This window comes from Vespula vulgaris, chromosome 6, assembly GCF_905475345.1.
Source record: "Vespula vulgaris chromosome 6, iyVesVulg1.1, whole genome shotgun sequence".
Classification (NCBI taxonomy): domain Eukaryota; kingdom Metazoa; phylum Arthropoda; class Insecta; order Hymenoptera; family Vespidae; genus Vespula; species Vespula vulgaris.
In genome coordinates this window covers 156649-183814 of record NC_066591.1, presented here as the reverse complement: position 1 = coordinate 183814, position 27166 = coordinate 156649, and the positions used below count along the sequence as shown (strand labels likewise).

Sequence of the window (27166 nt, the reverse complement as noted above, 5' to 3'; positions counted from 1 at the left end):
GTCCTTTAATCGCCCCCGTCCCCGAATACCGTCGCTACCGTCCTCTTCCCTTTCCCCGTTTTATTCTTGACCCCGTCGCGTGGCCTCGCGATGAGAGAAAAATCTTTATGATCGTTTAGGCCAGCTACTACGTCTACGGCCGGACTACAAATGGCCCGAGACTGCGAGCAACGATGTCCCGAATTGGACGCGTGCATAAACGCTTCCCTTTGGTGCGACGGAATATCCCACTGTCCCTCGGGCTACGACGAGGCTTTGACGCATTGCTCGGTGCTCCTTCGATTGCCACCTTTGCATCTTGGCCTCGGAGCTTTGGCTATTCTCACGATCCTCGCGGTCATCTTCCTCGTTATCTGGCGAATTTGTCGGCAACGGACCAGTCGCTCGATATCTCAGCACCGATTGAAGAGCATATCCTCGGAGACGGCGATAATCGAGGGAAAGGAAGTGATCTGCTGACACAGCGACAGTTCTGTGCGATACGTCGAGGTCGACCGCGTTACCACCGTGTGACGATCGCCATCATCCTTCGCCTCCGCCTCCTTCGCCATCCGTTTGATGTCAATGCCTTTGTCATCGTCGGTCAAGCTTTCAAGGAGTCTTCCTTCGGAACGGCTTATACGCTGCTTTTCCTTTCGAGCGTACGACTCTTTGAACTGCCTCGGCGCGGCGTAACGCGCAGAACTCTGTCTCCTCTGCTTTACGATTAACGAACTGAACGAACTGAGCGAACTGACTTTCAAAAGTAAACGACGACGACGACGACGACGACGACGACGACGACGGTCGACTGCTCGCTGGCTCGGATCGTGATCGAAATTCTTTGACAGAACGGATCTCGCGTATTTCTTTTTCCTCCGTGCGCGAAAGCTCGTGTCCCGTAAACGTTTAGATGTCTTCAAAGAAACGACAAAATTGACGTACTCGAAGGAAGGAGGAAAGAATACCAAACGCACGCCTCCCTCTCAATCAACTTGGAACGAGATCCAAAGAGTACCGGGTTTCTCAAACTTTTGCAACGTCGTTCCGGCTTGAGTAAACCTGAGAGAGGGAGAGTTAGATAAATAGATAGATGGAGAGAGAGAGAGAGAGAGAGTAATAGTAGCGCGTCGGAGGTACGAACTCGAGACTAAAGTCCCGTTTACGTTACACCACGGAGAAGCCGCGATGAATGACCGAACTGTTTTAACGAGGACAATAAGTAATAAAATCCTAGTAATATCGCACCGTTACGGTAGTATAGATTTTCGCGTATCAGGACGGCGCGACGTCTCGCTGAACCTTACGAGCATCGATAACTTCGATATCGCCAACTGTTTCCTTCCTTGGTGTTTCCTACGATAACGAAATAAGAAAAGTTACTCGAACGATCATTTCTAAATTCAATTACCGATCGCATTCGCTCTTTATTTAATAGCCCAAAGGTTCATCGATACTCTCGGCTCGATCCTAGATACGTATATTCGAAGAAGAAGTAATTCGAGAATGATCCGAGACATCGAGCACTTGACGCGTTTAACGTAAAATTAAAAAAAAGAAAAGAGAGAAGAGAAAAAGAAAACTAGCTGGCCCTTCGTCGATTCTGGAATAAAACGCAAAGAGAAAGAAAGAGAACTTAACGGGATGAAAATGTCATTCTATTTCCTCTAGAGATATCGACCAAACTACAAACTACAAAAAGTATCTATAAAAAAGTATGTGTGTGCGTGAGAGAGAGAGAGAGAGAGAGAGAGAGAGAGAGAGAGAGAGAGAGAGAGAGCGAATTAATCTTATTCGATTATTAATCGATTTTAAGCGACGTGACTTTCGATTCGAGGGGCTGGACGATGCGGTCGGTAGAAATCGCGTAGTTTGAAACGATGTGATAAATATATACGATGCTGTTTTCCTCGAAGCTGTGCTTCGAAATTATTGTTACGTCCGATGACGCGACGTCGACGAAAAAGAAAAAGCTGAATGGAGAATTTCTCAAAGGTTCGAAAAAAATGGCATCGGCGTCGTTGTCACGGCTTGTACACCATGTTCATAATTGTAAATAATCGATTATTGACCTATTTATATAACGGTTGAAAATGCTACACACGTGCACGCGTTTGCCTCCGTTCGCGAACATTGGCGTCGCGAGTTATTTTATTTATTTCACTGGCAGATCTCTGTAGTAACGCAACGCAATGCAACGCAACGCAACGGAGAACGGCACCGTGCCGCTTCACTACTAATCGATAAGTACTACGAATTTCGAGGTGAAGAGAGAAACGCGAATTCTTCGAAAGGGAGAAAGGAAAGACGCGCCAAAAAAAAAATACGATAAAGACAAGAAACAGCAAATTCGAGCGAACGAGACACCGGTTGCGATCGATTCGGAATTATCCGTCAAATATATACATGTACTATATGTATTTTCAGCTAGCCAAAATCACCGCCATTCTTTTCATGATTAAGTATAAGTAAAAGTTAATTGGCGAAGGGTCGCGTTACGACGCTAAAAAAAAAGAAGAAAAAAGAAACGACCCTCCACGACACGTTGAAAGAGGACAATCTTGCGATATCGACCGTTCCTACCGGTCGGTAGTGAGTATCGTTTTCGGCCGAAAGAAATCGATACGCGCGCCTATTATTTTTTAAATCGTTACTTATCGCTCCTTCTTCTTCTTCTTCTTCTTATTATTATTATTATTCCTTTTCTTCGTTCGATAAGCCAAATTCGCAAAATCCGCTAAACGGTAATTAACGAAACTCACGCAAATCCATTTATTTTATCGATATCGATCCAGAGAACATAAGACTGATGGTACTTCGAAACACTTGCTTCAACGTCAATGAACATTTCTTTTTTTCATCGTGAAATATCAACGAAAATGTGATCCTCCAAACTGCCAGGTATTCGTACTCGATACGTATGTATGTACGTAGAGAGAAATTTTTTTAGTAAAAATCCATCGATATTCGATCGGTATTCGAGCCGAGAAAAATCAGGGAGTCCGTTTGAAAAATCAGCGGTTCGTTTTCTTCGGTCCGAACGACGAACCGATAAAACGAAGCTCCGGATAGCGCGAAGAATTTTCTCGGTAGGAAAAAGAAAAAAAAATTACAAAAAAATTGCTTAAAATTTAAAAAAAAGGAAGGAAAGAAAAAGGAAATTTTATTTCAAACGAACAAACGTGTCGTGCGTCGACGATGTGCACACGTACCAACGTTTACATGTTCTTTTCGAGACGTCGCGACGAGCGAGCATAATTAACTAACGAAGAAACAGGGTCGGCTCGAGCACGATAATTTGCGTGCACGCGCGTTATTATGCCTTTGTTCTTTCTACCGTACTTGGGAGCTTTTCCGTTAAAGCTCCGAATCGGCCGAAGAAAGCAGCACAAACCGTTCGATATACGAGTAGGAGGTATTCCAATACCGTAACATCGGCCTTTTTGTGTTTTTGTCCGCGACGATTGCAACGGGAGATATGATTTACGTACTTGTTAATACTTGCAAAAGGCACAAAATAATTTTAGAATAAGCGTCGCATTGTCGGGAAGATATTTCTCTTTTTTGTCAAATTATCATCCGAGACAGACTCGAATAACTCGAACGTCTAGATTATGATTTGATCGAAGATAGGCATTCGATCGAGGAGGATAATTTTTCGAAAACGATAATATCGAGATCTTTCGAGAACGTAACGTTCTTTGGAGTGGAATAAAAGAAGAAAAAAACAGAGGGGGAGAGAGAGAGAGAGAAAGACGAAAACGCGTCAACTTGTAAGTGGAGGGTCGTTCGCGAACTCGCTGAAGAACCTCGCGTGTATCGATCGTACGAGCGCACAGCAACCAGAAACAACGAGGAACAACGGTCATTCGAGCGCAAAACTTGGTGCGACGAGCGCTCTCGTCACTCGGTAACAAGGGAAACTTCGTTAGGACGTCCTTTTTGCCCTTTCGCCTTCGGTCCCTTCCTTTTTCCACTACTTTGCAACGCACACCGCAACGCATTGCAATTTACCTTATCGAGCGCGAACGATGTCACGTACGATACTCGATAATAATTTCTTCGAATCTCAATTTCGTTATCATTTCTGTAATCCCGTCCTCTCGCTTTTTCATTACTCCTCGACGAACGATGCGCCCCGATCCCGGGGAGATTCGGAAGGATTCGGGATTTCACCAAGCTCCTCTCCTGTAAATAGTTTTCTTCTAGTCCGTAAGAATTTTAAATGCTCTAGAAAAGCCGAGTGTAAGCCGCATAATACAAATATTATTAAATAACATTAATAATAATAACAACAAAATACAAATAAAAATGAAATAAAAATAAAAATAAAAATAATAATAATAATAATAATAATAATAATAATAATAATAATAATCACGTAGACGAATAGTCGTTATTATCACGATGTGAACCATATCCAGAAACGCGTTTATTGTTGGATCGTTTAAACGCGGCAGCGAAGAAAAATGATTCTTTTGTCTCGCCAACGTTATGATAAAATTGGCAAACGAATCGAATGGAATCGAATGAGATATTGTTTTAGAAGATTTTTACAACGAAATAAATGAAACGTCGTTTTTTGGAAATATTCTATCGCACTTGGTCGTTGATGTTTCACTTTTGAAACAATATCTTACTCGATATTCTCTCCTGAAAAAATCAAATGACCGTAAGCTCGAACGAGTAACTATGCGATTAGCGCAAGTTCAATATTCTCGTTCGCTCTCTTTCGAGTTTGAAGACAAAAGTAGGAAATTATATATATATATACATACATACATATATATGTGTGTATATATATACGTACGAGCGTGTACATATGTATAGGATGAAATGGACATCGTGCTACCGAGACGAATAGTAATACGCGCGTTTCACGATTATAGATTGATTTATATCGTCGTCTCTCTCCCTTAATTTAATTTCGTAAATTAAGTTTAGAGCTCACCGACTGATTCTACTAAAGGTTTATAATCGCACAGAACTTTTATGAGTTCAAAGCTCGTCTTCAAAGACTGCCGAAAAACGCTTATTATTTCGAATCATCGATCTTACGCGAATCTTCGTGTCCGTTCATCGTAATTACGAATCTCTCTATCGACGTTAGCGACGATGACGCGCGAGTGTACTGCATACACGATTTGGCACAAATTCGATTCGTCCAATCGTTTTTGCTTCCTTCCTCTTTTTCTTTTTCTTTTTTTTTTCTTTTCCATACGATACGACCAAGGACAATTTTCACATTGACCGAACTCGTTTTCTACGTTCGTATATGTTACCAAGCTAATGCGTTTAATCCTAAAGGAGTGTTAGTACGAGAAACTTTGGAAAATGATTCGAAGGCGAATAATCTCGCCGTTCCAATTCCAACGATTTGTCGTCTGGTTTGACAAATACTTACATGTATCGCGAAATAATGAAATCGTTCGATCGACTATATAAACAAACGCCCATTTGTCGCTATGTAACAAAGGAAAGGAAAGAAGAATGTAAGTAATAGAAACATCGACGGGCGTATTCGATCGTATTCTTAAACTTCTTCGGTATGGCGCGAAGACGATTATTAAACATTATTCTAAGAAAGACCAAATTATACTCTCGAAACTTTCGCAGCAGTAATTTATATTATTATCTCTTAGCAGCGAAACGTATTGTTTTTAGTGCATGCTTGTGCACTATGCGACAGTAAGGGAAAATTAGAAAAGTAAACAAGTAAAACAAAAAAGGAAAAAATAAAACAAAAAAAAGAACAAAAAAAAACAAAAAAGAAAATAAAACGAAATAAAAACACTCATGCATGAAGATCTCTTTCGATGGACGCTCGATTAGTACGGCGAAAATCAAGGTCAGCAAGAAATCTGACAATAAACTGACACGAATGGCAAACGCATACGCGCGCGCGTACTTACTCGACACTATCGCAAAGCCACGGACGCAAGCACACGTACACGCACGCAGGCACACACACACACACACAACACACACACACACCCGAGCAGACACTCCTCGTATGCGCACACGACACGAATGTTTCTTAGTATATGTATGTATAACCTAGAAACAGGTTCGAAGATCAGGTGACACGATTCGCGCTGTCCGATCGTCATCGTACAGCAACGACGTCGCCGTCTCGATCCTACGAATGATTCACAGATCCGATTTTTCCCATGATCCAAAAAGATACGAATTTCTCTTGGACTCTCTCGTTCGAAGAAGCGACATCGTACCACCTGATCTCGACGTACTACATACGACATATTGTACCACGATCATTCCTTCTACCGATAACAAAGAATTCTAACGAGCAATCATTGAGCAGTTACATACAATAAAACTAGTAAATACACCAAAGACGTGCTCGTATATGCATACGTACAATGTGCATACAGTTATTAATTATACCGTTACTAATTACCGATTCGTATATCGAATATGCGACATTTTTAATAAATTATTTTGAAGATTGCGTCTATCGTCTCTCACTCGCCGAACGCTCGCATCCTGACCACCCTGACGCGCGTTACAACATTTTGTCTTGAATTTTTCCATAGAAAAAAGAAGCATTATTTTACACCACTTGTAATTAAATTCGTCGCCTCGTGTCGTGCTTGCCGAATAAATTCGATATGTTACCTCTTGGAAGAAAAAGAGAAAGAACAAGAAATAACCTCCCTCTTTCAATCGAGTTTGAAACGTTCAATCGAATCGATTAAAATTTCTGCAAGCTTCTATTAGATAAGTTCCTTTTTTTATTATAACGTTAATCTCGCGATACACCGAATGCGTCAGAGACCGATGTTTTCAGCCAGGACAGTTCGTTCAAGGTTAACTGTCCGTACAAAGAATCGATACGCGAAATTGAATTTCTCGACGTCGCGTCGGTACATCGACGTATCAACGATCGATACGAACAACGAGGTGTCCGTCGGTCCTCCCTATGTAAATAAACAAGAGCATTTTTATTGTACCTCGTTTACTTACGATCGGAGAAGTATTTGAAACAGTAATTGCACAACTACGAGCAATTCCCCTTTTCCCCCACTCCAGGCCAGCTACTACATTTTCTTCCGAGAATTCCTCTGACGTGGATCGACACATCGCATAACGGTTGTCTTGCTTCGACGCGAGGGATTAATCATTGTTTCGAGGTAATTTCTTGCTCGGTGAATCGATTTTCCTTCTTATTTTCGGTTTACGTGCCAAAGCGATTCGATAGAAGTAGCGCAGTACGCTTTCCAAAAGTGATTACGTCATCGAAAGCGCGTGGTATAAATATTTTCAACAAATTTGCTTTGCTAGACAGTGTTTCATAACATCTTTGGGAGAAACGTGACGGTTAATCGTTGGGCGTTACCAAACATCGTTATCTTTTCTTCCAAAGGAACGACTTTAGCGAAAGGAATCGTCCTCCTTTCTGCCTCTTATTCGGCATTATTTTGACGAGTGCGCGTATCGTTCGTTCGGACAAATCCGCCGCAGGATCGTTATCAACCCGTGCATTTACCGTCATTTTTTCCTTTACCCGACAGATCGTCGTAGACCGCTTGAAACCAACGAAGTCGGAAGAAACGACAGGATGAGCTACGGATATCAAGTGAGGTTCATTTTTGGATTTTCATAATTTTGTCGTGTGTTTCTGCACCGTATCATTTTTTTCAACTCTAACGGACGAGATTTGTATAATACAGTTAAATGCGTTGTGATATAGCGTTTTTCTTAAGTAGCAACGAATATTTAATAAAGAATTAAAACTCTTACTCCGCCTTTATAATTCTTGATTTTACGCATGACTCTTTTATGAAACGTATCTGGCAGTTGTATCTATATCTGTAACGTTATCCAAGGGACCTCCGGTAATCCAGTTTCCAGGACGAGGACCACCACCGACGTCGTTTGGGGTTCCACCCGGTACACCCTCTGCCCCCGGTGCTCCGCCACATATGCAAACCACTAACACGGGCTTTCCAAACGCAGCTCCAGTTTCATTCGGCATGCCTCAACCTTACTCTCCGTATGCTTCTTCGCCCTATCCGATGCAACCTAGTCGTTCGAATCCAGCTCAAGTCTCGTGCGCTACCAGCCAATCTCAGTTCCCGCAGCAGATGCCTTATCCTCCTCAACCGCAACAAAATATATATCCTCCGCAGCCAACCTCTTATCCCTCTTCTTATCCGTCCTCTCGTATGCCAGAATCTTCTTATCGGCAACAAAGTTCCATTTATCCTAATCTTCCTCGAGAGCAAAATATGCATTGCTTCGGAGATAGAAATTCGTCTTCTTTGTCGAATCCTAATATGTCATTGTCATCTAATTCAGCACCATACCCTGGTGGCAGCTATCACGGGGGGCAGGGGTTAGGAAATTTGTACTCTCCTTACGGTGCTAATTCGCCATTGGCTTCCGGTCGTGTTGCCCCAGCCCCCCGGAGCTGCAGCGCGAATAAGGTGAGATTGTTCGTTTATCAGGCTATAAGTAATTACATTAAATGGCACGGTTCTTGGTTTCTGTTTTTCATTCGATGATAAGTTATCGTTGCGTGGAACAAAAGTTCTTATCCATGCGTATTTTTCTATTTCAGTTGTCACCCACTGTGGTACCTTATAACGGCTTTGATGCCAGAGCCGACGCGGAAGTTATAAGAAAAGCTATGAAAGGATTTGGTACGGATGAAAAGGCCATTATCAATGTTCTTGCCAATCGAAGTAACTTGCAGCGACAAGAAATTGCTTCTCAATTTAAAACGCTTTATGGAAAAGTAAGTTCCACGTTTAATGTTAATATCTTTTATGGAGATCTAACGTGCTTCATTCTTTAGGATATGATAAAGGATTTAAAATCGGAATTGTCTGGAAACTTTGAAAAACTAATTCTTGCTATGGTGATGCCATTGCCGCAATTCTATGCCAAAGAACTACACGATGCCATGTCCGGTATCGGTACGGACGAATGCGTACTTATTGAAATATTATGTACGATGTCGAACCATGAAATCCGTGTTATCAAAGAAGCCTACGAAGCTAGTAAGTTGTTTATATAGTCATTCTCGACGTTCGTACCTTATCCTTGGACCACTCATCGAATGCATCTTTCTTTTTAGTGTACCGTAGAAATTTAGAAGATGATTTAAGATCGGACACATCTGGGAATTTCAAACGTTTAATGGTCTCATTGTGCTGCGCCAATAGAGATGAATCATTCGACGTAGACCCAGCCAGTGCCATGGAAGATGCGAAAGTTCTTCTACAAGCTGGTACGTTAACTTTTGCCAATATCGATGGACTAGTAAACATTCTATTTTCTTCTTATCAATTCGATCGATTTAAAATGATCAAAGTAGATCCTAAACGCGTCTTTATTACGTACAGGCGAACTCCGATTTGGAACCGACGAGTCGATGTTTAACGCGATCCTTGTCCAGAGAAATGTACCTCAACTGAAACAAATTTTCCGAGAGTATGAAAGCATAACTGGTCATACTATAGAAACTGCTATAGAAAATGAATTTTCAGGGGACGTTAAAAAAGGTCTCCTTGCTATTGGTATGTACGCGCATTTCGACTACTTAAACACTCTTTTCTTCATATTTTATACGTTTAATAACAACGTATGTATCATTATTTCGAAATAGTGAAATGTGTCAACAACAGAGCTGCTTTCTTCGCCGAACAATTGTACAAAAGTATGAAAGGTTTGGGAACGGACGACAGTCGTCTCATCAGATTGGTCGTCACGCGTTCCGAGGTTGACATGGGGGAGATAAAAGAAGCGTTTAAGGAAGAGTATGGTGAATCGCTAGAGGATTTTATATCCGTTAGTAATCTCTTTGATTTATTTTTTACAATTCGCTGTATTACATGGCATAATGGAAATGTAATGTTTATTATTGTTGCAGGGTGATTGTTCTGGACATTACAAGAAATGTCTATTAGCTCTCGTGTCCTAAATCTCGAATTGCACGAAAATAGATTAATTAAACTTTTCGCATTTACCAATTGCAAAGATTCGCGAGTATACGTCGGCTTTCTCCATATGCTTATATATATTTGTAATAAAATTGAAATTGACGTGAAAACGTATCGTTAAGTCACACGTTCCTATTAGTCTCGGCAAGAATACGAAAAATGTTAAAATTATTATACGCTGAGGTTACAAATCGTGCCAATTTTCCTAACGAATCTTTGCGAAAAGATATAGATCTTGCATGTTTGTCGAATCTGAATGAGATCTGTAATATCGATCATTAATATTTTATTTTTATAAAACTACTCGTACGAAGAAGGAAGAAATACGTTATGAAAATTATCGTTTTATATACATATATATATATATATACACATATGCATATATATTATATTTACATAATACATGCAGGTATATTCTCTATTTTATATATATATACATATATACATATAGCATTTACATAATATATACGTTTATTATGTAAATGAATTGTAAAAGACAACATATATTACAATAAATAAAAACGGCTTAACTTATGATGAAAGTATAATCGATGAAAATGTATCAACGAGAGAATTAGATTTGAGGAAAATCAGGGAAAAAAGGAGGAAGAGGGGAAAAGAGAGATAGAGAGAAAAGAAGGGGAGGGATAGGAGCGGAATAAAGATAGACGTGGAAGAAGCCCGAAGAGTCTGGCGTCGCCACGTTCGTCGATTACGAGGAGGTCCGGCAGTGCCGCACCGAGCCTCGAGCTATATCGAGCCGAGTCTCGATCTCTCTTTCACGCACTTTTTCTCTCTCTCTCTCTCTCTCTCTCTCTCTCTCTCTCTCTCTCTCTGTCCATCTATCTCCGATACGGTCAAGACCGAAGGACGGAGCGGATTCGTTATTTTTTTTCATCTTTCGAATCCTCCGGCAGACGCGCTCTTACCTTCCTTCCCTCGCCGTTCGGTGCACGCGGAAGCGAGCGCAAATTCCGCCGTCTCTTCCAATCGTGATCTTCGCTTTTAGCACCGATAACGCCGCGAAAAGCTCGAAACCCTGGCCAGAAAAAGCGCGCTCGTCGAGCCACGCTCGACGCGGAGGAAGAAGAGGAAGTACGATCATGGGGAACGCGACTACAAAGAGACACTATTCCAAGAGCATCTCTCTAGCGAGCTCGTCCAAAAGACCACGCTGGGACGGACCAGGTAGACCCGCACATTTCAGCAAGCGATCGTTTCTTCGACGGACTCGACTTTTTCATCAACTTTTCAAACTAGCCGATCGCTCGTGTCAATCGATAAACAGAATCGGAGTTACAAAGTTACAAAGTTTCCTCTTTTTCTTTTTTTTTTGTGCGTACGTGCAAGTAAGTTTCCCATTCGGGGCTGAAGATTCGATCGGCTATTGTCTATTTATTTATCACGAAATCTTTCGGGGATCTAAAATTAACTGGCGTGATTCGAGGATGTTTATTTTAACGATGGGTAGCTATCCGTCTAACGCATGGGGCGAGTACGAAAATATAAGGTCGACTTGACGTATCGCTTCGTATTCGATTATTGAGCAATCGCAGTTTTTGAAGAGCTATCGAGCATACTAGAAATTCCAAGATTTAATGCCAATTTGGAATATTCTCAGGAAACGATAAGAAGGAGATGAAAGAATCGATTTACGCAACGTCGCTGTAAACGTAAACGACCGAGGCGAGATAATCGTGACGAGAGTAGAATTTTCGGTTGGTATCGAAATCGCGAAAACGCGAGAAGCATTGTACGAGACGATCGTAGACGGATCGAGTTGGTGTCCGATGTCGGCTTAGCTCCTCTCGCATAGCCTTCCCACCGTGAAGACGGTGGTCTAGCGATCCTCGGCTTGCCAAACGTTTCACATTTTATTTTAGGAACGCCACGTGCAAACCTGTGTTAGAGATCGTCTATTCTACGCGACAAGCACGTAAGCATCGTTCTGGCATGCGCGGACGATCCTCCTTCTCTTTCCCTCTCTTTACGTTAATTTTCTATACGTTTTCAACGTTTCCTCCTAATCGTTAACGAAGATATTTCGTTCACGCCCGCGTCAAGACTCGCGAGAAATCTCTGTCTCGTTGATCGGCTTATTAGTACCTCGACCGTTGTCGATCTCGGTTGAAAATGACAGAATACACGGACACGCACGTACGATTTATTGTCAGGATTGCCAGCACCTCCGGGCAAGCCAATTCTGATACCAGGAACGGACGACGCGCAACCGGACGTCGTTGGAATACGCTGGGAACGATCGCCCAGTAACGGCGGATCGGCCATCGTAGGTTATCTGGTCGAACATCGACGAATGGGTTCGGCTCATTGGGTGCGTAGTAAGCCTGGCCTCTGCACTTTTCCGGAACTAACGTTGAGCGGTCTTGAGCCAGGATGGCGTTATCAGTTCAGGGTCAGAGCACAGAATGCGGTAGGTCTCTCAGCTCCTAGCGAGCTGTCGGATCCCTTGACGGTAACGTTGCAACGAGCCGCTGCATCCGCCCCGCAGTTCGACCTCGAACTCGACGACTTGATCGCTTTGGAGAACGAACAGGTGTCGTACTTCGTTAAAAGTACTCTGCTTTGGAAGCGTAATTCTACGAACTGCCCTATGCAAAATAATATATTTTTAGGCGGAATTCGTAGTGAGATTTACGGGAACACCCTTGCCAAAGATCTCTTGGTTCAAGGACGGCTTCGAAATTTTTAGCAGTAGACGAACGAGAATCTTGACCGAAAATGGGAAAAGCGTACTACTTATACATCAGACGGCTCTTAACGACGAGGGTGAAATCAAGTGTACCGCAACGAACAGAGCTGGCCACGTTAGTACCAAAGCCAGACTGATTCTCGAAGGTTAGTGGGGATATCGAAGGCGACGAATCAAAGTCGCAAGACGCTCTACGATTAAAAACGAGACGCACCGTGATTTATCGCACGTTATCCGCTCTCAGCGTTTCCAAAGATACGACTACCGAGGCAGTACGAGGACGGTCTCCTTTTCGAGCAGGACGAAACGATCAGATTGAAAGTGTCTTTAGCCGGAAGACCACCGCCTACCGTAGCTTGGTTCCACGACGGAGAACCTCTCTCCCAGGACACGCGGCACATTTTCGAATCTATGGACGGCGAGTCGGTTTTAAAGATACCGGACGCAAAGCGTTTCGACAGAGGAGAGTACACGGTAAAAGCTAGAAACAAACTCGGCGAAGACGCATCCTCCTTTCTCGTTACGGTTACAGGTTGGTTTTAGGCGACGAGAAGGACTCGCTGGCTTGGATCTTCTCGCAAGGCTTTTCTCAAAGTCTTCCTTTTGTTATTTTGTCGCAGATCGACCAGCTGCACCCGGAAAGGTAAACGTCACGATGACTTTGGGCAGATCCGTCACGTTATCCTGGAAAGAACCGGAGGACGACGGCGGCTGTAAGATCGGCACTTACATCGTCGAATATTACAGAGTAAGGAAACGGGCTGCGACTCGTTTTAAGAATTTACTCGTCTTGTTTCTTCTTTCCCTCTCTAGTTCCTTTTTCTTTCTTAAATGATTCAACGATGACGCAATCTTAGATCGGTTGGGAGGTATGGTTGAAGGCAACGACGAGCCGTCAAACCGCGGCAACGCTGACCGAATTGCTCGAAGGCTCGGAGTACAGATTTCGAGTAAAGGCAGAGAATCCATACGGAGTGAGCGATCCGAGCGAGGAAAGCGACATCATCTTCATTCCGGATTTGAATAAAGGGTAGGAGAACGAACGGTCCGAAAGGATGGACGACTCGCTTAGATCGAATTAACGAAATTGTCGATGTCTCGCGTGCGTTAGGGCAACGTCGCCGCAATTAACTGGAAAGTCTCAGAGCCAACGGGAGATCAGTCGATCGCGCGGTGACAAGCGCGAGGTTAGCTTCGTCGAGCCGGCTCCGAGGAGCAGAAGCCTCACGAGAGAAGAAGCAGGGATGGACGGGCGATCTCGTTTCGGAGGACGATCTTCGTCGGCGCAAAGATTGTCGATGGAAAGACCATCGAGGGCGGACAGCAGAGTCACCTTCGGTCCGGACACTACGATTCACGTCGAAAGAACCGTACCGCCTGTACCACCCGCCAGGTCGAGAGATCACTCGTCTTCCAGATACGAAAATCGAGCGGAGAATCATACGGTACGACGAGACGCTTCCTCTGTGAAAACGAACGAATTGCAGGTATCGAAAACGAACAATTGTTATAAATATATTTGATCGCGCGTCGTCACTCCTAGTACGTGATCGTATTATCGATTATTTTAGGAAGGCTCGGAGACTGAAAAGAGAGACCCAACGTCCCCGACAGTTTCAGCTGCCGCTGAAACGAAAGGAAGACCGACGTCGCCGACGTCCGCCGTCGTAACGGTCTCGCCATCGCCCAAGACCGATCCTCCGATCGGCCGTTCTTCGTCGCGATCGAGAGAAGGAAGCTCGTCTCCTCTTTCGTTGTCTCAAACCCGAGAGAATTCAGGGGAAGGGGGAAATGGGTCGCGTTCTCCGCTCCTCCGACCCATATCGATCTTGAAGAAGCAAAACGGTTTGAGCGACGAGCTCGATGCGACGCAATTGGCGGCATCGCCTAGAGAGAACAACGACATGCTACACGGTAGTTCGGAATTCATGTTGGTCCTATATCCGAAGGACGAAATCGAGAACAAGGAGGATGATAAAGGATCAGGCTCGACGGGTAAAGATTTAACGAGATAAACCGTAATCCGCGTAACATCGAAATCTTAACCGTTCGCGAAGCTACTTGATCTTCGTTTCGCTCGTACATGCCACTTGGCGGATGTATTTCTTTTAGGATCGAAACGAGGTACGACGGAGGTGATGGAGGACGAGGAGGATTTGGTACCGCCGCCGATGTCTCTGTCTCTTCCCGAATTATTCAGTAAAGAGCACGAAGCGATAGAGATACTGCGCGAGGCGGTCAGCTCTACGGAAATGTTACACGAACGTGCCATGGAACGTTTCTATAAAGCGATGGAGGCCGAGAAAGAGTCGGAAAGCGCGAGGAGAAAGGAAGCGTTGGAGAGAAAAACCGGAGAACTGGCTTCTATCGCGAGACAGGACTTCGAGATGGGAGGAGCTCTGAAAACCGCAAAAGCGCCGTCTCTTCGAAGAAAGTTGTCCAACTCCGGTGGAGCCACGCAGAACCTGATCTCCTCTTGGCAAGCCAAGAAAGCTCGCAGAAGATTGAGCGAGGGCCAGGTCGAGGGGGTCTACAAACCTACGAAGCTTTTCTCTCCGTCGCTGTTACCGGACGTCGAGGCTAGATCCGATCCAAATCTACCTACCGAGGAGGAAACCATTACCGCAAGGCCTTGGAGGAGGAGCAGCGACGAGGAGGGAGCCGAACGTCTGCGCAGATGGCACGAAACCAACGTGCCTTTGCTCGAGGAAACTTTGGTAGAGAAATCGATAGGCTTGGGAGCCGACGATTCCACCAATCGGACGATTTCTCCGTTTCGAGAGGTGTGTCCGTTTCGCTCTGTTATGCGCTATAAAACTGTACGGCGTGACTTTGAAACGAATCGACGAACTTTCGAGCGTCCTACGTTCGTACGAAGAATGTCTTTCCCCAAAAAAATAAAAAAAGTCGTGCTTTTTCAAAGTCATCCTGTACAAAGTAACAAGATCGGTCGATGCCGGTATTTTCATTACAACGTAAGGTAACGACTGTGCGTCCGTATGTATACAGATCTCATCGGAAGAGCAAGAGCGAAGGGACGAGCGAGTGCGGGAAGAGAAAGAGGAAGAGCAGGTGGAAGAGCGGGCGGAAGAGGAGGAGAGTATCGAGACGTCGGAAGAATCGTCCGAAGAGATAAGCAGCGCCGACAGCGAGGATTTGAAAAATTTGAAGCAAAGAATCTTGGCGAGACGAGTCATGGAAGAGGAAGACACGTATCATCCGAGAGGTAGACCTATCCCCCACTTCGATAGTTTCGACAAGCCACACTTTTCCGAATACGGCGACCCTTCGATCACGGACGATTCGACGAGTCCATCGATTTGGGTTCGATCACCCTCGTCGCCTACGAACCTTCAACCGAAATCGATTCTGAAGAAGCCTAAGGAAGATGGTACTCCGCGAATAAACGAGCTCGGCAAAGTCGTACCGCCCGAGAAACCGATAAGAAAGGTACCACCGGTGAGACAAGAGGAAGCGTCCGATCCGAACGGACGTAATTTGGACGATACGAGCGAGTACTACGACGCGATGAAACCCGGGGTCATGTCGGAATCGGACACCGATAGCGTCTTATCGGCCGGAGAGGCGGCTAAGAATCGCAGAATACAAGCTAAAATGCGCTCGGCAACGCCCGAGGACGAGACGAACGAAGCCGACGTCGAAGCAAGAATGGCGGTGGTTAGCCATTACACCGAGATCGTGCGCGAACATTCGTCGAGTCATAATCCAGTAGCGGCTGGCAGGGTTCGGGACGAGGGCTCGAGTCGAGGCTCCTCTTCGGAGAAGGATCGAAGAAGCGACGGACCGAGTAAGAACAAAGTATCCGCTGTTACGGCGATCAAACAGGCTGGGGAGGGCGAGCAAGCGTCCGCTGCTGGCGAAGCGATCGGTAAAAGGAAGAATAGCGTTGGATCGCGCGGCACGACCCCTTCCAGAGACCCGAGGTTGCTCAAAGAAAGGAGAGAGAGCAGAGCGTCTTCGCGAACAAGCTCGCCGAGTTCTAGATCGAGGAACGTTTCCGTCGAAAGAGGCACCGCTTCGAGATCCTCTTCGAAGACCAGAGTACGCGCTCCGTCACGGGAGAGGAACGATCGGCCAGGATCGAGGACAACCTCGGAAGAGCGAGCACTCGCCAGAGAGAGATCCGTCGATCGAAGCGCGCGTAACGCAAAAGGCACCTCGAGATCGAGCTCGCGAGACAGGCAGAGGGCAACGACACCGGCCGAACTCAAGATCGAGCGTTTGCAAAGAGCCTTGGAGAGCAAAAAGTACAGAGCTCGGAATAGAACTCGATCGGATATCGATAAATATTACCCGGAGTCGTTTCCGACCGATCGTGCCAGCGACAAACGTCTTGCGCTTCAAGCTCGGAACGCGGTGAAGTCTACCGTCAACTATATAACCGACTTGACGCTTCTCATGGCCGCCGTTTACGTTTATCTCTTCAAGAAGGAGACCATGGCGATACCCTTCATCGCTCTTCTTCTTTACAGACGTATCCAAGAAGGCATTCGCGAGCGTATATCGGGACGTTGGTGGTCGTCCAAACGCAAGCACTGACCAATTAGAATTACCGTTCGCGGTATCGCGATCGTAGGATCATTTCGTTTATCTCTTAGTCGGGGATGGATTGTTTATCCCATAAATCGAATGAAAGGTGGCGCGCTAAAAGAGTATTTTGTACGTACCTAATGGAGAGATCTAGCTCCTTCGAATTACTCATCGTTTCTCTCTTCCTCTGTCCATTTATCCATCCATCCATCCATCCGTTTTATTATCTCCCTCGGTTTACGTAGCGACGAACGATAGTCTCTTTTTCTACGCGTTAATCGCGCCTATTTACGTTACTCGCTCTCTGGTCCAACTTTCGAGCAACGACGTTGCAGTCGCGCAGCGAACTTGACTCCGACGAAAGAGAACCCCGTAGGACGAACGCGTTATCTCACAACGGAATTATATTTTATTTGTTGCATACCCGTGCTTTACGAGGAAACGTCTCGATAAGAGTATATATAGCTTGTTACTGGATAAGAGGATACATGTAATTTATAAAACAAAAAGTCCTTCTATTGTTGCGACGTTTGTTTTTACGTCGACGCCATCGTTACTTATTCTTAATATTATTATCGCCTTAATTTCAATAAACGTGTACATAAGTACTCTCGTTTCGTTCGTTGCTTCTTTCTTCAACCTGCGCCAACCTTTTCGATCGAACGAACGTTCCTGGATCATTAGGAACGTCTTGGTACGTGGGAAGCTCGATTCGATGCCATCGTTCGAAATCGTAAAATTACATTTTTATGCTACATTACGTAGAGCGGGTAGGAAATCGTGCCATAAATCTCGCGTCTCACGAGGCACAGCTCCTTCCTTTTGGGTATCCGATAAATCGCCCGGTCATTCGCGTTAGCGAACTCCAAGCCCGACGTCCGAACGTTCTAAAATTGCTATGGACATTTGGGGCCCAAAATAATACCTACGGTTCGATCGCCAGGGAACGGTCGACGAGAGTCGTTCGTTTCTCTTTTGCCGAAACGAACGCTCGGTAGACCGAATACGCTGGAGTTATAACTGGTTAGAAAGGCGAAGAATAGTAAATATTTCGAGCGATCGAACCAGCGTACAACGATTATGTCGTCGTGGAAAGGATTTTCGAAGAGTAGCTCCGGTACTCGTAAACGAGACGTCTCGTGAAACGAAAAATGGAGCATTTTCGAACGGGAAGTTGGAGGAAAGCGCTAAAGCCCGGATACACCGGCGAAACGACGCGGATACAGGCAAAGTTAAAGACAAAAAGACCAGAACGTTGCGTTGAGATCAGGGAAAGGAGGAAAGGCCGCGACCGCGCCGCCACTGGCAAGTTACATCAGAGAGATGCGGGGTCCACGTACGGCGCATGTGCGCGTTTCGTTAAAACGACGAAGCCGAGAGTACTGTCTCCGATTTTAGATCGGAGCAGGGCCTCCTGCCGTTGAATTTCGTGGCGTAGGGTGTGCTTGCTGCGTCTCTCGGGTCAGCAGACGTTCGGTGCGAGAGGAGAAGAAGAGAGACGACTGCTGTTGCCGTTGCTCTGCCGTTGCCGATGCTGCCAGTGGCGGTGGTGGTGCGCCGGTGGTTCGACTCGACCGAGAGACCGAGGACAGGTAGTTCCTCCGCGATAAACGAGTGATGTCAATGCGAGGACGAGCCGGTCCTCGTAACGCTCAACGTAATGACTCTAACAGGTAAGACCTATAATTTCTTCCTCGATAATCGATATTACGCGACACTCGAGTACGACGCTTCTTGCGTTCGGACAGTCGGAGAAACTCGCTAGGATGTCACGCTTCGCCGGAATGCTCGGAAAAATTTACAAAATACAAGTATCTAATTTTACCCGGCAATGATCCACGGGCAAATACCTGATTGTAAATAAATGCGAGCGCTTTGCGTTTCGCGTCGAATCTCGTAGTTTCCGTGAAAGCTCGTACCGGCAGTCGACGAAGATTCGGAAAAGGACGAATAATCGTGCGACGATCGCTATCGAAAGTTTCATTTATTTATTTACATGGTCGTTGCTTGGTTCGCGTGCCGTCGGTGCTCGCGACTAAAATTCCGCGGCAGACGATCGCGCAACCGTGAAATTTGGAAGGAAAATCAAGTTTTCGCGAAGATACGACCGTAAAATTTGGAGAACGTCTCGTTTTATTCTGTCTGTCTCTCTCTCTCTCTCTCTCTCTCTCTCTCTCTCTCTCTCTCGCCACCCCTCTCTTCCTCCTCTCTCTTCCTCTTTTTATCATGCTTTCTCTCTACGTATCTATATTTATGCTACAGTTTTGCACGTAGGTACTGCCACACGTAGACTATTTTGCGGAGCACGTGAGTCTTAAAATATCAGGTAGTTCTCGAATAATGAATTTCTTCGAAGCAACACCGAGAGCGTTATCTCCGGTCGATTCATCGATCGTACGACAAACGCAAGAAATATCTGTGTTCTTACGTAAGGTGTTTTTCAACAATCGGCATTTTTTTTTTTACAGATGGTACGTCGAGAATTCAAATATCACCACGATGGGAAGAGGAAGATCGAATCCTGGCGGTGCAAGGTCGCATCGGCGAGGATATCGTCGTTGAATTGAAACTGAGATCGACGGACGATGCGGACGATTTACAGCTGGAGTTGTAAGTGAACGAGCCGATGTTTATTGTATCTCAATGCTATAGGTCCCTCGTATCCTCGAGGAAGAAGCCATCGAACGTGAAGACTCGGCTCCTATCGTTATCGTTCGTTCTGGACTATTGGCCCTAATTTCTAATGTAAAACCTTGAAACGTGCCAAGGATCAAACGCGGTTTATTTTCGTCCGTCGCGCGTTTAATTTTCGCGAAGAACGGAATTATATTCGTCGTACGATCCTACGAGCGACACTTTTGCGTATACCTTGGTACTATACATACTCGTATATTCGCGGGAGCGTTCCAATGCCAGGGTCGTAGATCTCGGCGGTTTCGTATCTCCGTGCTCCGACGGGGCTATCGAGTTTTTCTCTAATTGCGCTAAATCCTAGTTTTATCTAATTGCGAGACGGCAAAGAATTTCACTCGCGTGTTCACTTTTCGTTTCGCCTATTTCTAGAACACAGTTATGATCTCATCCAGCCTCGTAGCTTAAATAAGACGAGAAGGGTGACGGATGAACCATCGCCGCATCGCGTTCCTTCGATTTAGGTGTCGAAAGATGGCGACGATCGGAAAAGTTGAATGGAAAGAATCTTGGTCCCTGACCATTCGCACGCGATCTCGCTGTGCGTCTCTCTCTCTCTCTCTCTCTCTCTCTCTCTCCGTCGCGATCGGGTCTCCGCGGAGGGAAAATTCGACGGTGATTACGAACGTTCGATGAGGTCATTTTTTGCTTTTTTTTCTAATTTTTCTCTTCGTTTCTTTCGTCTCCCCCCCCCCCTATCGGTATTTTTCATTCAGAACGTCTATTTTTGTTACTTTATTCGTTTGCTTTTCCCTTTCTATCCGTCCGTCTGTTTTTCTTTCTCCCTTTTCTAATTGTAACCGTCCAACCATTATGTCGCTTTCGACTTGGCACGAGCTAAATTCGACCGAGCTCGAGATTTTCGCGAAATGACGGAAGAGGCGCTCTAAACGTGTCCACTTATTCGTCTAGTCTCCTACTCTAGTCTATATAGTCAAAACGGAAGCAATCGTGGAGGTGGAAAATCGGGTAGAGACTATCCGCGGCTGCCAACTCGCTATCAGTCTTTCGAGGGAGCGTCGCGACGATCGACGAGCGTCGAGCGAAAAGGAGAGAATCGTTAACATCTTTCCTCCTCGAGGATCTACGATCGATCTCATTCGATAATCTAAACCAGCGTTGTCGTCGACAAATTTTCGATAGCTCGATCGCTCGGCGATCGGCGCCACCCTCCTCCGCTCGATTTTACCCTTTTCCTGCTTCGCTTCGATTATACTCTTTTTTTTCTTCTCTTTATTTCTATCACGCGTAACATCGCGCTCATCGACTCGTGAATTTGTAAATTTCAACGATCGGTCTTATCTCACACTTTCCGAAAACATACGTCTTTGTTAAGATCTCTATAAATGTCGATGACACTCGCGGAGCACAGGGTCGTCGCGTCGATCGAAATATCGAAGAATGCCAGTAGGGTTTCTTTAGACGCTATCGTCGAAATCGCCTTTTCAAATAGAAAAGGATGTCCGTAGAGATCTCGAGGAAGAGCTCTCCCTTCGACTATGTTACGTTAACTGGTGTTATTTGCGCGTCTTACGACTTGAAATCGTGAAATCGTGAAAACATCGAATTCGATGGATGAATCTGGTGCGCTTTCGGTTAAAAACTGATCGAATCTACGTTCGATAATGGGAAGCGATTGTTGTAAGTGCGCCGATGGTAATGGCAAACCTGCCAGAGGAACTTCCTCCGATGGCTCGGGATACCGGTATGATAATCGCATATAATGTTGCATAAACGAGACACGAAATGAACACCTAATCGATCACACGAGTCTAAATATTAAACTTTTAATTATGTCGTTGTTTATCTCGTAAGGCTACGGTCGACGCACGATCACGAGTGCAAAAGCGTTTATCGCAGAATTTACGTTCTGCCAAGTACTTACATAAATACGCGCCCGCGCGAAATGTCAAACGGCACGGGGGATATATTTCTTTCTACTTACGCACGCGCTTGTTCGGCGATATTAAGTACTTCGTATATCGGAATCCCCCGTTTTTATCTATTCTAGTCCGATTAGGTGTTTCGTAACGATTCTTAACCGATCGCGCGTGTGCAGACGACAGATACCGAACGATCACCGGAATCGTTCGTTTTTATGGAAAAAGCTCGTTAGAACATTTTTCTATTCGTTTTTAAATAAAAATTGATAGCGCTTTGCGTCGGGGTAACGCGTTCCAAGCATACGAACGGTCCAACGCACCTCGTCTTGGCATTGATCTACTGCCCTATTTTCGTCATCTTTTTAAGCGAACAACAACGAAAAAAGAACGAACCGCGCGTACATTTACAACACTTTAACCGGTTACTCCATCATTATTATTACCGATTATTATTACCCATCGCCGCCTCGAACCGGTCAATTTTCTCAAATTCATCGAGCCGAGATAATTCTGTCCGAACGAAATCCATTGGCGATCTAGAAATACCACCGTTGAAAATATGTGGTGCAATAGTTCGGAACTGACGCAAAAGACCATCGAGTATTCGTTGCACGCGGATACGTATACGATTCTTCGAGCGCTAGACGAATTTCTCTTGTTTCTCTTATTTCGTTTTACCTTTTCTTCTAGCTGTCGTCGATCTCTCCTTTCGAAGAGCTCGATGACGAGACGGATTCGTTAATCTTAAAATAACGACCGGTTTCGAGGCCGGCGTCGTTTGAAATGTGTCAAAGGCACGCTTTGCTTCGATCGAATACCGATGCACTTTATTTACCGTTCTGCTTTGACAGCTGCTAATTATAAGATTTCAATAACAGGACGTTCAAGGATTATCGCCGAACGGCGAACGGGTTATTCGTTTGTAAAGGATCGTAATTTCGGGACCGTTTTTTGTCCCTTTCTGACAAGATGCCATTCTTTCATTTGCATCTGCAATGTCAGGGTCGTATGTCGCTAGCCCGCATCGATTCGGGGATCATCGAACTCCTCGTAAAGACTTTAGTCCGGTGACTAATTAAGAAATATTTCCCCTCGAACGTAATTGACGAATTTAAATTTATCCCGTGAGTATTTTTAATCGATCTCTTTCTTTCGTCTGAATTTAAGGTATGAGCATTGAGATGCTTTCGAATTAGAACCATTGCCAGTGGATGAGTCGAACCATAACATTTCCAAACTGTTTATTCATTTGCAGCAGAGCGGAAGTTTAAATACCAGATAGAACATTACGCTAGTATGCTGCGGTATTTCGTTCGCTGTTATAAGAAACCACGGACGCGTACCTGCCCGTGCCAATCTATTTCTTTTTTTGCCTCTTCGTTGGGGAAGCGAGCGAGACTCGGTCATAGATCTCCATGAAATTTTAGCATCCGCAAACAACTCGCCATCGACCGAGTTGTTGTCGCATCGCTCTAAAATTATGAGTGGAAAGTGTTGCCGTTGACACTCGTTCGAAGTACGTTTTTCGCGACGCGAATATAAATTGTCGATAAAACGAAAAGACGTCAAGTTTTCGGCGCGACGAATGAACTCTTTACGATCGCTTTAAAATACGAACGTCGTGCGAAGACCCTCGTTTTCATTTATTCGTTTATTCACTTATGCCTTCTTTTTCCTACTTTAGCATACGCGGCGATCGACCGATGCCATCGAATCGGTATCGGTTGCAAATGAGGGGCAATATCGTGCAACTGACGTTGAAACAGTCGCAAAAGGACGACACCGGCCAGTATGCTCTGGTAGCGACGAAGATCGGGCAACCTTTCGAAAAAGGATCCACCAGGAGAATTCATTTGCGCGTCGACGAGCCCAGTTACGAGGAAGGCGAACCGCCGATTTTTCTTCGAAGATTGACGGACCTCGCGGTCAAAGTTGGCACCAGAACGAGATTCCTCGTAGAAATTCGAAGCTCCACGAATCCGAAGGTAAGTCGACAACGACTTATCTTATCGGACAAAGACCATTTTCTCGCGTCAATTTCAAATTGTCGCGAAAATAAGAAAATTCGTAATCGTTTGAAAAATCCGGGGCCGTAACCCGGAAGGAGGGACCGCGTCACCGAGCCGCGAATTATCGAGATTTCGGCTCGTCTTCTTCGTCTTTTACCAGCAGACGAAACGGGAAACGCGCAATCGAATGGGATAGCAGAGGTCCATGACCCGAGCTTGCGACGACGGAAGACGAGGGGACGAAAATTGTTACGTATTCTTGCGCGCCTCGCATTACTACCACTCGCCCGCAAGCGTATATCATTACGCGCGCACACGTACTTACGCCGCGCCTCTGATCTCGGCACATTCCTTCCGTCTCTCTATTTTACAACTCACTTTTCTACCGTCTTCGTAACTTATATTACGGAGAAGTTATTTTTTTCCTTTTATCCAAAACAAAAAAGAACGAAGAAAAGATACGTCTTTAATAGTTGAACGATACCTTTTTACGTTTAACGCGAAAACTTTAGGTAACCTGGCACAGAAACGATCTACCCGTTCAAGCGGGATCGAGGTTCTCCTTCGTACACGAGGGTAACTTTTACTGCGTCGACGTTGCACCGGTAAAAGTCGAAGATCAAGGTAATTGGACTTGTATGGCGGAAAACCAAAGCGGCAGATCATCGTGCACGTCGCATCTCAGCGTCATCGGTAATGGTCGACGATAATAAGCCTTTGTAAAGCAATTCGTCCGTTGTAATTCGTTGCCATTCGTTCGTTCGTGCCTTTGCAGTGCCGAAAGCCTACAAGAGGCCAGAATTTGTGGAAGAACTTCGAGCTCTGTTAACGGAAACGGGAACTGTATCGTTGGAATGCAAAGTCGTTGGCGTACCAACCCCGGTATTGAGATGGTTCAAAGACAACAAAGAGATCAAGGCCGGCGACGTTTTCGCGCTAACGGCCAATCCTGACGATCCTACTTCTTTGGGGATTTACACCTGCGAAGCCGACAATTGCATGGGCACGGCATATTCCTCCTCGAAGGTGAAACATAGATCGAACGATAATTCGCGATTTCGCGAATCGGCGATAGGTACTTTGAAAACTAATGCTGTCTTTGATCAGGTACACGTCGTCGGTAAGGGTAGCCGAGAGGGTTCCTTAAAACCGGCAGACGCGTTAACGAGTTCGGGACCTCCGCCGGTGTTCAAACGAATACTCCGTGACGAATGTTGTAGAATCGGCGATTCCGTGACCCTCTCGTGTCAAGGTAAGATACTTATCGTGTCAGATATTTGCTTGCTTACGAGTTATGCGATTTCACGTCGTACGTGTTTCTCGACGAATACGTAGTTCACGTACCGCCATGGCCAAAATCGATAACGTGGTACAATCAAGAAGGGCGCATAGAACCGAACGAAAAGTATCACGTGATGGAGGACGGTCTCGGTGGTTATTCGATAGAAGTGAGATTGGTCGAAGCCATGGACGAGGGCGAATGGAAGTGCGTCGCAACGAGCACAGAAAATGTTAAACAATTTACGACGTGTCATGTCGCTATGATCAGTGAGTAACTTTGACGAAATACCTATCGAACGTCACAGCGATTTGTATCGTTTCACTATTTTTTTCTTCCTTTCTTCTTTCTTTTCGATAAAGTTCCAAAGAACTACAGGAAACCGCGTTTCATGGAGAGCTTGAAGGCGGTTCTCACGGAGGAAGGATTGGTGTCCTTCGAATGCAAGGTCGTGGGTTTTCCAACTCCATTGCTGAGGTGGTTCAAGGACGGACAGGAATTGAAACCAGGAGACGTTTACCAATTAACGGGGACCAACTCTTTAGGTTTGCGTCTCGATCGATATTTCGTATTTCGACGTTTGTACAAGGACGATCGAACCGAGATGTATAAGGGAAAATGATGAAATGTTCGTAACAGGTTCTTATTGCTGCATCGCGAGAAATTGTATGGGCGAGGCAAAGAGTACCGCGGAGTTGACGATCGAAGATATTCAGAATCAGCTGAACGAGGAAGAACGTCTTCAACTTTTGAGCTCCGACAAGCCACCAAAGTTTATCAGAGGTTTAAGGAGTTGCGAGGCGAAGATCAACGAGGAATTATTCCGATTCACGGTGCAGGGTTGGACAATTTTTCATTTTATACCTTTGTTATGGTACATCGGCCGCTATCACGTGATACCCGTTATTGCGTTGTTACGTGATATCGATCGTGCAATCATACGATTGGATGCGTGACTTCTTGCGGCCAATTCGTATAATTTTTCAGTGAGCATTTCACCGGAACCAGCTCTCTCGTGGTACAGAGACGACGTGGAGGTGGTCGAAGGTGACAGATTCCGTACGGTCAAGGAGAATCTTGGCACCTGTCATCTCGAAGTCCGCCAACTTGAAATTTCCGATCAAGTAATTTAATCGATCGAATTACTCTTACGACGATCGACGTTTGAACGATACCCGTTTAATCGCCGTATCTGTTTAGGCCGAATGGAAATGCGTGGCTGCCAACGATTACGGGCACAGCGTTACTTCCTGTTTTCTGAAATTAATCATTCCTAAACATTACAAGAAGCCGAAATTCTTGGAGGGCTTGCGAGCAATACTGTCCGAGGAGGGTGCCGTTAATTTGGAGTGCAAAGTGATCGGTGTACCCCAACCGATTCTCAAGTGGTATAAAGACGGCATGGAATTGAAACCAGGCGATATACACAGAATAATCACGGGCCAGGATGGCACCTGCTGTCTGGGAACTTACACGTGCGAAGCTATCAATTGTATGGGTACGGTCAGCAGTTCCGCCTCCCTTTTAGGTTTCGAAGGTAACGCCAAAATCTTTTCTTTGTCCGTTAATTCCTATACCCGAATGCATGCATCGGTAGAACGCGTGGCTACACGTAAGCGACCACTGGTACTTTACGCGCGTATTCGCGATGCGTGTGCTTCAGACAAAGTCAATGCTCGGAAGGACGCGAAGGAGGACGCGCAATCGTCGCCGAACGGTCACGAGCTGGCAAGAAATTTGTCGCTCTCGACGATTCACGAAGAAAGGACGTCTCAATTGTACGATACCCCGCAAACCGATCGTTCCGTCACTTTTGACGACAGAGGGGAAGTATCGTTCAGTTTCGACGGTAAAGAGGTCTCGGTGAGCCTTTACGAAACTCCCGATCTTACGGAAGAGGAAGCTCTGCAGATCGTCGAGATGTACGCCGATCAATTATCCGAGCACGTCACGGGTAAGCGATTCACTCGTCTCGTTGGTTATCCCTTTTTTAGTGCGATCGAACGTAAAGAAAAGATTAGAAATAATAACCTAAACCGTATCACCCGATCGTATCTATTCCTCGCGCGTTATTACGTTAATTAGCGTACGAACGAATC

At 45.3% G+C, this 27166-nt stretch overlaps 4 protein-coding genes across 17 annotated transcripts in view; all 4 read left to right on the top strand.

The window, feature by feature from the left end:
• The window catches only part of LOC127064572 (uncharacterized), a 53143-nt gene extending 46695 nt beyond the window's left edge, over positions 1–6448 (top strand). For all 5 annotated transcript variants that reach the window (XM_050995792.1, XM_050995789.1, XM_050995793.1 and 2 more), the window contains one exon: positions 120–6448. In XM_050995792.1, the coding sequence (XP_050851749.1) occupies positions 120–459 (340 nt within the window). In that variant the 3' untranslated portion in view covers positions 460–6448. The remainder of the gene's footprint in view (positions 1–119) is intronic.
• A 361-nt stretch (positions 6449–6809) lies between these two features.
• LOC127064580 (annexin B11-like) lies at positions 6810–10479 on the top strand. 6 transcript variants are annotated; one of them, XM_050995823.1, is made up of 9 exons: positions 6810–7130; positions 7512–7576; positions 7827–8426; positions 8561–8737; positions 8798–9002; positions 9080–9232; positions 9348–9521; positions 9611–9792; positions 9875–10479. In XM_050995823.1, the coding sequence occupies exons 2-9, from the start codon at positions 7559–7561 to the stop codon at positions 9923–9925; spliced, it is 1560 nt and encodes a 519-aa protein (XP_050851780.1). In that variant the 5' UTR covers positions 6810–7130; positions 7512–7558; the 3' UTR covers positions 9926–10479. The 6 variants fall into 6 exon arrangements, with proteins under 6 accessions (XP_050851780.1, XP_050851784.1, XP_050851785.1 ...); XM_050995825.1 differs by having other exon boundaries at positions 6821–7130; positions 7845–8426; XM_050995826.1 differs by lacking the exon at positions 6810–7130 and adding an exon at positions 7137–7248.
• Positions 10480–10579: 100 nt separating this feature from the next.
• On the top strand, positions 10580–17813 carry LOC127064570 (titin homolog). Its single transcript, XM_050995782.1, has 10 exons — positions 10580–11132; positions 12119–12498; positions 12578–12800; positions 12899–13186; positions 13275–13402; positions 13512–13684; positions 13766–14141; positions 14226–14649; positions 14767–15437; positions 15664–17813. The coding sequence occupies exons 1-10, from the start codon at positions 11048–11050 to the stop codon at positions 17212–17214; spliced, it is 4299 nt and encodes a 1432-aa protein (XP_050851739.1). The 5' UTR covers positions 10580–11047; the 3' UTR covers positions 17215–17813.
• Positions 17814–18597: 784 nt separating this feature from the next.
• The window catches only part of LOC127064567 (titin homolog), a 43931-nt gene continuing 35362 nt past the window's right edge, over positions 18598–27166 (top strand). For 3 of the 5 annotated variants that reach the window (XM_050995775.1, XM_050995772.1, XM_050995777.1), the window contains exons 1-12: positions 18598–18878; positions 19674–19815; positions 23464–23764; positions 24301–24481; positions 24564–24814; positions 24896–25040; positions 25124–25336; positions 25430–25612; positions 25707–25907; positions 26055–26191; positions 26268–26604; positions 26731–27021. In XM_050995775.1, the coding sequence (XP_050851732.1) occupies positions 18866–18878; positions 19674–19815; positions 23464–23764; positions 24301–24481; positions 24564–24814; positions 24896–25040; positions 25124–25336; positions 25430–25612; positions 25707–25907; positions 26055–26191; positions 26268–26604; positions 26731–27021 (2395 nt within the window). In that variant the 5' untranslated portion in view covers positions 18598–18865. Of the gene's footprint in view, positions 18879–19673; positions 19816–20883; positions 21602–23463; positions 23765–24300; positions 24482–24563; positions 24815–24895; positions 25041–25123; positions 25337–25429; positions 25613–25706; positions 25908–26054; positions 26192–26267; positions 26605–26730; positions 27022–27166 lie in introns of those variants that run through there. The other 2 variants (XM_050995774.1, XM_050995773.1) reach the window with 2 other exon arrangements.

What these genes read in the sequence shown, in the direction of transcription:
- LOC127064570 (XM_050995782.1), top strand. Translation starts at nt 11,048, where the DNA reads ATGGGGAACGCGACTACAAAGAGACACTATTCCAAGAGCATCTCTCTA. An exon ending in TCGCTTTGGAGAACGAACAG is followed by an intron (nt 12,499 to 12,577) that starts GTGTCGTACTTC and finishes ATATATTTTTAG; the next exon opens with GCGGAATTCGTAGTGAGATT. An exon ending in ATTCCGGATTTGAATAAAGG is followed by an intron (nt 13,685 to 13,765) that starts GTAGGAGAACGA and finishes CGCGTGCGTTAG; the next exon opens with GGCAACGTCGCCGCAATTAA.
- LOC127064580 (XM_050995823.1), top strand. An exon ending in TTAAAACGCTTTATGGAAAA is followed by an intron (nt 8,738 to 8,797) that starts GTAAGTTCCACG and finishes TTCATTCTTTAG; the next exon opens with GATATGATAAAGGATTTAAA. An exon ending in GAAAGTTCTTCTACAAGCTG is followed by an intron (nt 9,233 to 9,347) that starts GTACGTTAACTT and finishes TATTACGTACAG; the next exon opens with GCGAACTCCGATTTGGAACC.